Here is a 14,430-nt window from a genome sequence, read left to right as displayed (position 1 = left end):
CTTCCCTCCCTCCCTCCCTTCCTGTCTTCCTTCCTTCATTGAACTCAGGGGCACTCAACCACTGAGCCATATCCCCAGCCCTTTTTTATATTTTATTTAGAGACAAGGTCATGCTGAGTTACCTAGGGCCTTGCTAAATTGCTGAGACTGGCTTTGAACTTGTGATCCCCTTGCCTTAGCCTCCTACACCGCTGGGATTATAGGCATGTGCCACTGCACCCGGTTTTGGCAGTGGTTTTCCTTTTAACCTTCAAATGTTATCTTTATCCCTTCTTACCACTAATTCTCTTCACATCTCTATATTTTTATGCTGTTTAACCAAGTATTTGATACCAATAACAAACAATGAGCTTAAGCAGGTTTTGGAAGAAACCACCCTGATCCTTGGTAGAATGAACAACTTTCTCATCTGGCAGGAGCCAGCTACCAGCTTGCAGCCCTCCCCCTCAGCAAGGATAGAAGGGAGAGTAAGCTGTGGTCCTGGAGTTGACAACATAGCCTTTGCTGGAGAAAATACTCACCCTGCTTCCGCCTCCTAGCTGGAGAGTGGTGGTACTGCTATGGGAAAAGCCATCAAGGTGAACCTAAGGAACCCAGGCTGCCAATTTAAAAAAAAAAAAAAAAAAAAAAAATAGCAGGCTGCAAATTCCTACATTGATTGATGTTTGCGGGGGTTGGTGTACTAAGGTTTGAATCCAGGGCCTCAGGCATGCTAGGCAAGTTACATCCTTAGCCCTTTTAAAAAAAAATTATTCTGAGACAGGATCTCACTAACTTGCCCTGGCTGGCCTAGAACTTGTGATTCTTCTGCCTTAGCCTCCCATGCATGTGTGATTACAGGTTTGTTTCACCATGCCTAGCTCTGGATTGTTATTTTTATTTATTTATTTATTTTTGTGGTGCCCTGGATTGATATTTCTAAAGAAGTTATTGTGAATACACATTTGAGTTATTTTAGTCTACAGTGGAGAGGACAGGGAAATGCAGGTGAAATTCTAATTATAGAAGAACAGAGATGGTGTGTGGACAAGATTATCAGGAGAAGTAGATTTGAGGGTCTCTGGAGTCTTTTTGTGGTAGACGGTATCAAAGTACATTGAAGCAGCTTTGTTTTTCTGTCTGTTATCTGTCTTGGGAAGTAGCTGCCTTTCTTCCTGTGTTGAATGTGCCTGGTCTTATTCTCTCCAAATGGTGACCTGAGGGATAGTCAAAGATTTTGGATTTTATGTGTTCTTTATGGTTAGTTTTTGAGGCATTTCTCAGTGGCCCCCAGTGAGGCTGACTGGAGACTGATGTGGGTAAAAGACTAACCTGGCTTGAGGGTTGCAAAAGTGGTAACTTGGGGCTGGGGTTGTGGCTCAGTGGCAGAGCACTTGCCTAGCATGTGTGAGGCACCAGGTTCGATCCTCAGCACCACATATAAATAAATTAAAAATAAAGGTACATGAACAACTGGAAAAAAAAAGTGGTAACTTTTATGTTCAAAAAGTACCCACATCTTCTATTTTGCTTCCAGGGAAGGAGACTTGGTTTGCTCAGCTGGGGTTAAGAAGGCCCTCGAAATGCTTTGAAACTATAACTCAGATAATCTTTGTGAGTGTGGATGTGCAATTCATCCTCATTTCATTTTTGGATATGAGAAATCAGGCAATTAAAAAATTAATTGGTTAATTGTGATCTGAACATACTTTCATTCTTACCCATTAAGACACTGATTTGCTCTAGAACTCCTATCCTTTTTCAAAAAAAGGATAATATTAGTATAAAGTCTATTTATTAGAATGTGATCATCCAAAGAGCTCAAGCTTTTCTCATTTTATTCCCCAAATAATTTAGGAGTGAACACTTCTGAGTTCCCAATGTGCAGAGATGGTAAATTTTAATATTAAGGAGAAGGAAGCCATGTTTAGAAGAGAAAGTGATTAGATTTGAATCATCAGCACACAAAACAGGCCACAACCCATAAAAGTAACATATTTGCAAGTTCAAATGTATTTATTAAATAACAGATTTGCATAGCTATGAGATTTATCAAATATTTCAGTGCTTACATTTAAAAACATTTTTTTAGTTGTAGATGGATACAATACCTTTATTTTATTTGTTTATTTTTAATGTGGTGCCAGGGATCAAACCCAGTGCCTCACACATACTAGGCAAGCACTCTACCACTGAGCCACAACCCCAGCCCCTCAGTGCTTACATTTTTAAAGAAATCATGTTTATGATGATTAAGAGATTTATTGAATGGAATTTGCTTTAAAACAGGCTCAGTCTAGTCTGGGGGGTAAGATGTATATAGTTAAGAAAGTAACTAAAACCCCACATTATTACCAGAGTGGCAAATAATGTTATTGATGAGTGAGCAGGAAATTGAAAGATGGGAGTCTCATTGAGGATGAAGAAGGTGCTTCCTAGAATAGATGAAATTCCAGCTGGACACATGAAAGGTGAGCAATATTTGGACTAATTATTCAGGCACTGGTTGTATTGTGCCAGGTGCTGGGCTGTTCTGGAGAGAGGACAGAGTGTTAGTATAGTATAGCCTTTCTCTGAAGTAGGTAGGGGGTAACCTGTGAAGGTTTGGAACAAGTAGGGTGCAGCAGGTGTGGTAGATGCAATAAAAATGGAGTTGGGTTAAAAGATATATTGCTGCCCACACTTAACTTTCAAAGGAACATCCATCCATTTAAAGGTTCCTTCCCTAGGGATTTTTCTAAGGTTAACACATCCCCATAGGCAATATTCGCACCTGGGAATAGTGACAGGACAAAACTTGAGACTCTTGACTCATTAGAAAAGTCATCTTACTCACTCAATTTCCTCTTTCTTCATATTTTCAAATTGGAATGATGGTAAGACCTTACCTTAGAGTCACTTAGGAATTTGGGGACCTGTAGACCAGCCTGTGACTATTGGGAAGAACAGAACTGTCAAGCACTGCTGAGGAATGTCTCCAGAAGCTTTAACAGAAACTCTTTCTACTCTGATGAAGTATGGATGTGGCTCTGTCTTATTAGGCAGAATTTGCTTAAGCTTAAATAGAAATTATATGTTTTCTTAAATAATTTCCTTTTCAACTATAGATTTCTCTTTCATGTGAAATAAACTTGTTCTTGGAAGAATGAGGGAAGGGGAAAAAGTCAACTCCCATGTCTATGGAATGTTCTGGCCAACAAGAGGTGAACTTTGCATGAATTGGGGAAAAATATTGGTCCAGGCATTTAGATAATTTTTGGCACAACAAGCTTTCCATGTACTAAAACCAACAGTTATTTAAAGCAACTAAAATGGAAAATAATATAGGCATTTATGTCTTCAGGAAGTAGCCCCCTTAAAAAATATTTTTCTATTAGTTCCACAGATAGAAAAAGGATGCTTTCCAGAAACAATTTTTTTCAGCAGTTAAACTATGTCTTTGCACATTATATAAAGTTCTAGAAAAGGCAAAAACCAATCAAAGGTGATTGAAATGAGATTAATGATTGCTTTGAGGTGGATTGACTGGGAAGGGGCCCAAGGAAATTTTCCAGAGGATGAAAATGGTGTGTTTGTTGATAGAGGTGTAGAATACAGTGAGCATTTGTCAAGACTGACCAACTGTGCTGTTAACATCTGTACATTGATATAAATTATACCTCAATTATAAAAACTTCTAAAAATGATCTTAATATTTTTCTGGTGTTAAAAATGTTCAAAATACTTTTACTTCCCTTTCACGGGTAGGAGAAATAACTACAATGAAATCCTTATTTAATTATATCTGAAATATTTTTAGGAAGATTTTATTAATGTTTAGGTATGGACCTTCCCTTGAAGTTTATGTTGATTTTCCTTTATGGAAAGAATGGTAAAAACCACTCTTGGAACAATGAATCTGACTTCACTGGCCTCTGTGTCCATCTCTCCTAATTGCTTCCTCCAAACCCACCCTTCCAGTTTGTGTTGACTAGGGTTTGGAAACAAAGTAGTCATTGAATGAAAAAAGCTATAGCAGTCCTTACATGAATTTTTCTGTCTGGCTACTTGTACCGTCAAGTAGACTTTAGACTTGGTAAACCCACTGTTCCCTTCTCAGTGCAGTTAACAGGTAAAAATCTTCAAGGATAATAAGTTTGAGCTGTTCCAAATAAGTACCCATGGGAAAGTGCATCATCTTTTTTATTCCAGACATCCTCTTTCCTGCCTTACAAATGTGGATTATGTTTGCATAATTGGCTGGTGCAAGGTGTTGAAATTTACCCAGTTGTTTTCTCAGCTTCTAACAGGGGTATGATCTAGAAACCACTTCCTTGAGCCTTGAACCCATTCAGATGCTGTTGATCATAGAGACCTGAAAATTGCAGGGCACTGGAATATAAATGGTGTAAGTGGTTTTACCTGGCCTTTATTAAACTCACCAGGAGCAAGCTGTCCTGTTCCCAATGTTGAACCAAAGGCAGAGTTTGTTCTTGGGGCATAGCCATGGGTCCCAGAGCTGGTCAGGTTGATCATAGAGAGACACAGGTGGGGTTTGTGCTCAGCCTAGAGCTAAGGCCTGCAGAAGACTATTTATGAGTGGGGATGGGAAGAATGTAGGCATTTTCTACCTTTTATTGCTTTGGAGAGAAATTTAAGCCCTTGGTGACGTTATTACAAAGGGATGCATATCTTTCTTTAAGTGCAGAAACATCAGCAAAAGCCAGCTTGATTTCTTTCTTGTTTTTTTTTTTTTTTTTGTAGTTGAATACAATACCTTTATTTATTTTTATGTGATGCTGAGGATCGAACCCAGTGCCTCACACATGTGAGGCAGACGCTCTACCACTTAGCTACAGCCCCAGCCGAGCCAGCTTGATTTCTGAGCAGGAGGTGTACAGGCTCTGCCTGTTTCTCTCTTTTGTTGCAGATGTTCTCAAGGATGGGGTCTTTGACTGTTTCATTCACCAGTGAATCTGTGGAGATCCTGGGCCAGTGCAAGATAGATTAAGTATTCATTCATTAACTATCAGTGGAATGGCGGCACAGAGAAGGCCACACAGAACAAGACATGATAGGACCTAGTTAAGAACAGTGACCAATAGAGTAGGGTCTCTTGGTCCCTTTTGTTCCTCAGTGGAAGGAAAAAACCTTTTATGGGGGATCAGGACTTGATAAGCCCCCATGGAGAATTTGTGGTCACACAAATGAAATCCTAGTGATTTCTCTTTCATTCATTCATTCATTCATTCATTCAGTGTAATGCATTGTGCTTTACTCTTGGGATGAGTAAGTAAAGGAATGTCATCACTCTGGGCTTCAGTATCCTTGTCTTTATGCAGGAAGTTGAATTAGAATATCTCCAAAAATGGATAGTGTAAGAGTGAGGATCATTTTTCTCATATCTCCAGACTCATCTCAAGTCCAAAGCAGCAGTATGAAGGAAGAAATAGTACAGAACAGCTGTCATTGGTCCCGAGGCCACCCCCTCCCCAAGGCTCTGCTCACAAAGAAACAGCCTTGTGCCTGTGGCGCCTCTGATGGGAAGTGTATCCCTCAGGCGATGAGCAGTGATTTGATTGTCTGCCCCTCCACCCACTGCATGGCTAATGATAGACCTCTGCCTTTTTCCCATAGGCCACTCCTCTCAGACTGTGCTGTGACAGCAATATAGGCATCTAGGGGTATGGTGAGGTGAAGATAACCCCTGTTTTCCCAGCAGGCAGCCTGCTGATCCTACACATCAGGAGCACTTCCCTCGGGGATCTCCGACTAGAGCTGCTTATTACCAGGAACAGGAACATTTCATACATCATCAAACTGAATGGCATGGAATTAGCCCAGCTGCCCTGCACAGTCAGGGACTATGCCACAGATCGCTCATTTGTGGTTCGTGCCCTTGGTTTTCCCCTCCTGCCCTGTGATTCCTGGGAGGAAGAAGGTCATTTTATGGTTCCTTATTCAGGAATAGCACAAAGGACCCCATGCTACAAATCCTGTGAATATTGATATGCAGGCTCATAGCGAATCTTCCTAACCATCTTAATCCTATAAAAAGCTCCTTGAAAAAATAATACGTATCAGTCGAGTTGGCATAGAAACATGGAATGATTTCAGTGGAAATGCTGTTAATGCCATGAGCTGGTATTGAATAGTCACTGGGACAGTTTTGCATGGATGCTATCGTCTGCTTTCTTTCCTGAAGAATTTGTGGTCACACAAACGTAATCTCTGCCCTACAAGTCTGTATCCCATGAGTTCTCTAACTAATGTTCTAAACAAATTGTTCTGGTTATCTCCATTTCACAGGCTTTATCGGCTTCCCCATTTCTGGAATGTCTTGTATGCCCTCTCTCCTAATTTTAGCTATTGTTTTTCCTTTCTTAATTGTGACCTTTCTTTTCTCAAAGTCTTCCTTTAGCATCTCAGGTCTCACTAAACTTGACTTTGTATATATAAGATGAATTTGTGTTGTCATAGTATTTTCTCATTTTATTTTCCTTATATTGCTAGTTTGTTAGTCACACTTTGTCTTGGTAGATTGTCACCCTTTCCAGGAAAAATAAACACATCCTGTATAGTTCTGTATCCCCAACTCATAGAGTAGAACCATTATGTATAAACCTCTAATATGGATCAAGATCCTTCCTTAATATGAATAACTGTGACATGTGCTAATTATCCCTATTATACAGATTATAAAAGTGGGGTTCATTTTGGTAGGAAAAAATGGAATAAAGTCACACAAGTTTCAGGATAGGATTTGAACTTGGCTTTTGACTCTAATTTTCTTTTTTTGTTATTTGAATTATTTTAGCTCTTAAATTGTATTTATTGATTTGGGCTGGTAGTGCATGCACATAGTAAAAAAAAATTCAAAGATTCTAGGTTTCTTTTTGTTATTCTGCATCATATTGGTAATTTAATACTTGCTCGTTCTCAAAATGAATTTATTTTCCTCCAAGAAGCCAGCTCACTATTCTGACTTCTGCTGTTCTGTTAGTGGTTCCAGCACAAATTTTTTTTTGGGGGGGGCGGGGTTACCAGGGATTGAACCCAGGGACACTCGACCACTGAGCCACATCCCCAGCCCTGTTTTGTATTTTATTTAGAGACAGAGTCTCACTGAGTTGCTTAGCACCTTGCCATTGCTGAGGCTGGGTTTGAATTTGCATTCTCCTGTCTCAGCTTCCCGAGCTGCTGGGATTACAGGCGTGCACCATACCATGCCCAGCTTCTAGCACAAAATTTTGACATGACATCTTTTTTTTTTAACCCTCTCTCATGTGTACCAGCTAATTGATCACTCAAGGCCAGCTCATACCTCATTTCCTCAAATCCAAATCTGCTTGTCCATTAATTACTGCTCCCCTGATCTAGCCTTCACTCCCTACCCAGATGACTGCATTCTCACTACTGTCCATACCTCCCTTCATCCCCTTCCAGTTCATTCTAGGGTCATCTAGAAACTTATTGGAAATCTTTCTACCTTCTGAATGAATTCTTAGACTGTTCTTGTTAGGTTGTTTACTTGGTTTTGGTAATCTGGAACAACTATTCTCAGTTTTTAAATAATGATTTTAAATGCATAAAATGAAACACATATAGGGTTCCACTAGAGAATATCATGCTACGTGAAATAAGCCAATCCCAAAGAACCAAAGGCCAAATGTTCTCTCTGATATGTGGATGCTAATTCACAATAAGGGGAGGGGGCTATGGAAGAACAGAGGTACTTTGGATTAGATAGAGGGGGGTGAAGGGAGGGGAGGGGTATGGGGGTAGGAATGATAGTAGAATGAATTAGACATTATTACCCTGTGTGTATATATGATTACACAACCGGTGTTACTCTACATCATGTACAACTAGAAAAATGAGAAGTTATACTCCATTTATATATGATGTGTCAAAATGCATTCTACTGTCATGTATAACTAATTAGAACAAAATTTTTTTTTAAAAAAAGAAAACATAGGGTTCTAAAGGGAACTATTTGTATTAAGGTAGCTATCAAATTATTTTAAAAGCAAATTTTGATAAAGTAATCTATGTTTCTTCCTATTAATATATTAAATAACAAGGGTATCCTACCAGGTAGAATAACTTACACCACCATTTCAAAGTAACAGTGAGTACAAGTAGTATTTCAAGATCCCCACACGTGTGATATGATATGAAAACATCTATGATTTGTTTGGTGACAGGTCCTTCTATTATGTCCCCTACATTCATAAACAAAGCAAATGCCAAATTTCACATAGAGGTTAAAGAAAATGAAATGTGTGTTCAGTGTTCATTGTTGTCCACTTACATTTGTGGACCACAGATTAACCCCCCACCCTTCCATAGTCTGAATCTCAAGACCCTGTGTCTTACTTTCTGGTTCCCTGGTAACTTTTAAGTTTTGGATCCTCTTTTTGTCCCTATGTGGGCTCCACTCCATACCATACAGATGGGAGATTAAACTGGGACCTCCATGTCTAACCTGCATCTCTGTTCTTCTCTTTGCATCTATACAGGTGGAGGAAGGATGGTGGGAAGGTGTTCTCAATGGGAAGACTGGAATGTTTCCTTCTAACTTCATCAAGGAGCTGTCAGGGGAATCAGATGAACTCGGCATTTCCCAGGATGAGCAGATGTCCAAGTCAAGTAAGCAAGTCTACTCCACAAACAGGAAATGGGGGAGACCATTAAGCTCTATTCCAGCTTTCCTTCTGTACTGTGTCCTATGCTGAGAGGCTGTGACAAAAGCTCATGGGTATTTTGTTGATTGTACTACCTTAACCCACTGTGGTTTAGTAAGTTTATCACTGAAGAGGTCTGACTTGCAGCCATACATTCCATATATCTCTGGATAGATGACTGTCAGCCCTCATACCATGGTGGTTCTGCCTCACTGGGGGCTCATACAGCTATGAGATGTTTTTACCATAAGTTCATAATTATGTTTTAAATGAACCCAATGAGATTGTCGAATTTCTCAGTGTCCCTTATGGAACATGGAGAAAAATGACGAAAAATATGTGTGTGTGTGTGTGTGTGTGTGTGTGTGTATATATATATATATATATATATATATAATTGATGGCAAGAAGTACTGTGCACAAGAGAAGTGCATGCTAATTTCCTTAAAAGTATGAGAAGACATGCTGGGTTCATAGTGCACACCTGTAATCCCAGTGCCTTGAGAGGCTGAGGCAGGAGGATTACAAGTTTGAGGTCAGCCTCAGAAACTTAGTGAGGCTCTCAGCAACTTAATGGGCCTCTGTCTTAAAATTTAAAAAAAGGGCTGGGGACGTAGCTCAGTGGTAAAGCACCTCTGGGTTCAATCCCCAGTACCAGAAAAAAAAAAAAAAAGGTCTGACAAGACAACTGAGTCTAGGCCCCACCTTGAGCAAGCATGCGTTTCCTTCTGCAATGGTGAGAACGAACTTCAGGTCTTTCTTTCTCCAGGGCCTGAAGGTCTCCCTCCAGTTTCTCCGCTGCCCTTTCCAGCTCATGGAGCAAAAGGTCAGGACCGGGAAGCTTTGTTCTCCCAGTCGCTAACCCAACTTCCCACGTGGGCGTCTGTGTTTATCTTGTGCCGTGTTGAGCCAAGGTCATGGGCATGAATGTTGTAGGAGGCTTGACTGTGTCTTAGTAGTGGCGACACTACCTAGGGTTGCTGACTTCTCAATAAGAGGAGCGCAGCTCAGTCTTGCCAAAATAATTCTTCAATGTCTTCCTTTTCCATCTGGAAAAATCTGACTTTTTAGTGGTGTTCTTATGTTGGCTTGATGTCTCTTTTATTTAACCAGTGGTATGATTAGACAGATGCCTGATTTGGAAGTAAAGCCATTTCCAGAGAAGTGCTCAGGTGACCTCTTTTGCTTCATGTCTCAGAAGCTCTGGATCACACAGCCTGACATATATAGATACAGCTACACTGGATGGTTGTCTCAGTAGCTTCAGCAGTACCTCTTCCTCCACTGCTAAAGCCTGGGACCCTCCTTCCCTGAACTCCATTCCATCCTGGAGTCTATAAAAGGAAGGACTGGGAAAGGATTTTGGAGCAAATGTATCCTGGAGCTCCTGATGCCTTTTCTGGCTTAGGGCAGAGGGATTTTCCACTAACATGGCCCTGCTAATGCTTGACTATAAGAGTTGCTATTGTACTTCAAATCCACATAAGAATTCTAACTGTCCTAGTGTTGCTTTTTGTACACTGGAATAGTATCATACATGGTAATTAGGTCCTATAATAACAATACTTTCAGGGACATTGTGGATTAAATGTGCTTTTTTTGGAGGGAGGACCAAATCAGGTCATGGGGAAATGAAATATTGAGTTCCAGTAGCAATAAAGTATATCAGCCACCTTACCTATGGAAGGCCTCTAATAAATGATAGCTCTCAAGATAATTGGTTGGGGCATAACCAGTTAGTGTTTAGCAGTTTAAAGCTGTTTGGTTACTCTTTGATGCTGGGGTCACTGAAGCATCATGTCTGCACTTGGAAATGATTTGGGGATTCCTGTACTGATACAGAGATTTAGGGGAGGTATTAGAATCCTCTTTGGGAGAGCTTTATGTTATTTTAACTATGCTCTCAGAGCTTGTACTTCTGGAGCTATTGAAACAAACAGTCTCCCACACATTTCTAAATCAATAATTTGGACAACTGACCCTGCCCAAACTCTCACCTCAAAGGTATGGTACTGGAATTCCTGGCACAGAATTAAGAGGCTCAACTGTCCTTCCTTCACCTGTGCCCCCCAGCACTCATTCAATTACTAGCCCTCCATTTTAGGACCAGGAGAACCCCAAAATTTCAATAGCCATGTTCAATCCATGGAATCTGCCCATCGTTGAAGGGATTTTGAGGTCCCTGGAGAGGCATGGACTCCTAACAAGGATGCATTCTTCTGATAAAAGCAAATGGCTTTGGTAATCTTCCTGCATGTATAGTTAAGGAAAAGAGGGCCTATCTCTCCACCTGTTTGTGTCCATTCATCCATCCTTTTTCTCCTCCTTCTGTTCCTTGTTCATTCAACCTTTGTTGAGCCCCTGTTGTTTCTATGACATTGTGTGAGGCACTGAAGATACAGAGCAGAGACCCTACCCTCAGTAAGCTTACCTTGAAGAAAGGGGCACACAGATCCCCAGTTATTCAGAAAAGAATCCTGAGTTCTGGCATCAGAGGAAGAGTGGGTACAAAGGCAGAGAGAGGCCAGTCCCGTGGCAATGTGGCAAGTGGGTTGGTCCCAAAGAGCTCTTCATTGAAGAGCAGGTGTGAAAATAATGTCCCTGTAGCTTGCTACATGTAAGAGTCCTCTGAAATCAAGAAGTAGTATCTATCAGTATTCTGACAATATTTTCAGTAGCCATTTACACTCTGGATTTGCTTTAGCATGTGATCATATGAAAATTTATATAATCACATCACTTGCAGAAATTATATATACTGGTAGGATTTGTCTAAGCAGAACCTTTGGTTTTAGAATGAATCTACTTATTCTTTTTAAACTTGTCTTTATTAGTGTATCATAGTTTCACATAATATTGGGGTAAATTTTGACATAATCATACATGCATGAAATATAATTTGCTCCATTACAGTTCCTAGTTCCTCCTCTTTCCCTCTCTTCCTTCTGTCCCCCTTCCTCTATTCTACTGGTCTTCCTTCTATTTTATTATTTTATTTATTGTTTTAATTGATGATTGATAGATATACATAAAGGAGAAATTCACTGTGCTTAGTCTTATCTCCATAAAATGGTGTTAGTGGTTTCAATGGACTTTACTGTTTAGAGAAGGAAAAAAAAACTTTTTGTTTTGAAATAATTATAGATTCACAGAAAGTTGTGGAAATAAATACAAAACTGTACACCAAGATCCCATGTACACTCCATCCAGTTGTAACATCTCTTATTGTCATCACAAATTCATATTCACTTTTGTCCTAAAGCTGAAAAATAAAAAACGTAGGGCATACACAAGACACCTAGCTTTTTCTCTGGTATGAATTAAAATGTACTTAATCAAAGTCTTTGTTAGACCATCCCACTTAATACTCTTTATAAACAGCAGTTAGTTTTCCCACTGAGATTGCCTAATTAACATGTGACTCTGGGGTAAGTTAAACTCCAATGTTTGTACCACGTTGGTAATTTTTAGAGATCACAGGGATGTCATTTAAACATCCTTTTAATTTAAATGCTGTCAGGCATTAGGGTGAGTTTTTTAAAGATAAATAAAAATCTATATCCTGGTATGAAGAGAAACTTGAGTACAATCAGATTTTTTTAATATTTATATTTTAGTTATAGGTAGACACAATATCTTTATTTTTATATTCATGTGGTGCTGAGGATGGAACCCAGTGCCTCACACATGCTAGGCAAGTGCTGTACCTCTGAGCCACAACCCCAGCTCAATCAATCTTTGTATATCTGTTTGTTTCTCTCTCTCTCCCGCCCCCTCACACCCCACCCCCCCCCCACACCTGCTTCTGTATGTGTACATATATGTGCATGCTTATTTCATAGTTGTGTACTTCACATTTCTACTTCAAGAACATACTTGAGGTACTAATTAAATTTTGTATATTAGTGGATGAATGTGATAGAAGTAACATTAGCACTATATTAATTAAAGATGTGTACCATGACTACTTGTCATATGGAAAGTGTTTAATAAATGCCTGATGAATTTATTACCCTAAAAAGGCATTTCTTTTTATCTTTGAATGACAGGTAAAATTTGTTAGAACTTGCTTTTTTTTCTTACTCTGATTTAATTTTACATATGGTGATTGGTTATGAAATCCCTAAACTTCTTAGACTAGATTATCCTGAACAACAAGGAAAAAACTGTAACAATTATATTGGTTGATATTTTGGTTTAAACATTATGTCTCAGAGAGAAGATACATAGTTATGTAGTAGCAGAAACTATTGCTGTATATTTAAATTTGAAAATATCTTTCCAATTCACAGAATTTATGAAACCTTAAAGGTAGTTTTTAAAAGATTTTTATGAACCTTTAATTATAGGAAATTTCTAACATATACAAAAATAAGACTAGTGTAATGAATTCCTTTGTACCTATCACAGAGCTTCAGCAATTACCAATCCATGAGCAAATTTTTAAAGTCCTACACAGTCTCTCCCATGTAATCTTGAAGCAAATCCCACATATTTTATAATTTTAACCATAATTATTTCAGTATTTATCAATAATAGGATGTATTTAAAATGCTATTATTGGCTAGGCACCGTGGCACAGAGCTGTAATCCCAGTGGCTTGGGAGGTGGAGGCAGGAGGATCGCGAGTTCAAAGCCAGCCTTAGCAAAAGCAAGGCACTAAGCAACTCAGTGAGACCCTGTCTCTAAATAAAATACAAAATAGGGCTGGGGATGTGGGTCAGTGGTTGAGTGCCCTGAGTTCAATCCCTTTTACACCCTCCAAAAAATGCTATTAACACATTCACCCCAAATTGCAGCAATTCCTTAAAATAATTAAAAATATGGTAAGTACTCACTTTCCCCTAATAGTCTTCTTATTTTTGATGCAATTTGCTAGTGTGCATCTAGATCCAAGTAAGGTACATACATTGTGATTAGTTGATATATCACAGTTTGTTTGAATTTATAGATTTCTCCATTGTAGACTTCCACATCCCAGATCCATATTTCTTTACCTCCCTCCCTCCCTCTTTTTCTCCCTCCCTCACACACACATACACACACACACACACACACACACACACACAAGGTATTCAGTAAATTATGTTGTAAAAATTGAAACATCCAGGGTTAGAACTGTAGCTCAGTGGTAGAGCTCTTGTCTAGCACATGTGAAGCCCTGGGTTCAATCCCCCAACACCACAAAAATAATAATAATAATAATAATAATAATAATAATAATAATAGGGCTGGGATGTGGCTCAAGCGATAGCGCGCTTGCCTAGCATGCGTGCGGCCCAGGTTCGATCCTCAGCACCACATACAAACAAAGATGTTGTGTCCACTGATAACTAAAAAATAAATATTAAAATTAAAAAAATAATAATAATAAGTACATACATACAAGTGGTTGCATCAGTAATACAGAATCTTAGGATTTTAGGGGCAGAAAGGAATTCAGAGATCATTTAGCTTTGTATCAGATGACAGCACTATTGCCCAATTTAATTAAGTCCTGAGTGTGGCCTGACTTGTGAATACAGAGGCCAGAATCTGACAAATTTCAAACCTAACTCAAGGTGACCTTATTTTTTTATTATGATCACAGATAATGACTATTTTTTAATATAATGGTAGTAACTTTTTTAAAAAAGTTTTTTAGATATATATTTTTGGTTGTTGATGGACCTTTATTTTATTCATTTATTTATATGTGGTGCTGAGAATCGAACTCAGTGCCTCACACATGCTAGGCAAGTGCTCTAGCACTGAGCCAGGACCCCACCCCGACACTGATTTTTAT

The 14,430-nt window shown here is 39.1% G+C and overlaps 1 protein-coding gene across 11 annotated transcripts in view; it reads left to right on the top strand.

Annotated features, from left to right (window-relative positions):
- Sh3kbp1 (SH3 domain containing kinase binding protein 1) overlaps positions 1–14,430 on the top strand; it is a 279,242-nt gene that overhangs the window by 114,230 nt on the left and 150,582 nt on the right. For 7 of the 11 annotated variants that reach the window (XM_048796358.1, XM_048796353.1, XM_015488069.2 and 4 more), the window contains exon 4: positions 8,481–8,610. In XM_048796358.1, the coding sequence (XP_048652315.1) occupies positions 8,481–8,610 (130 nt within the window). Of the gene's footprint in view, positions 1–8,480; positions 8,611–9,414; positions 9,472–14,430 lie in introns of those variants that run through there. The other 4 variants (XM_048796352.1, XM_048796354.1, XM_048796350.1 and 1 more) reach the window with 2 other exon arrangements.

The sequence above is a fragment of the Marmota marmota genome, unplaced genomic scaffold (genome assembly GCF_001458135.2).
Source record: "Marmota marmota marmota unplaced genomic scaffold, marMar, whole genome shotgun sequence".
NCBI classification, from domain to species: domain Eukaryota; kingdom Metazoa; phylum Chordata; class Mammalia; order Rodentia; family Sciuridae; genus Marmota; species Marmota marmota.
This window is presented reverse-complemented; position numbering and strand designations above follow the sequence as displayed.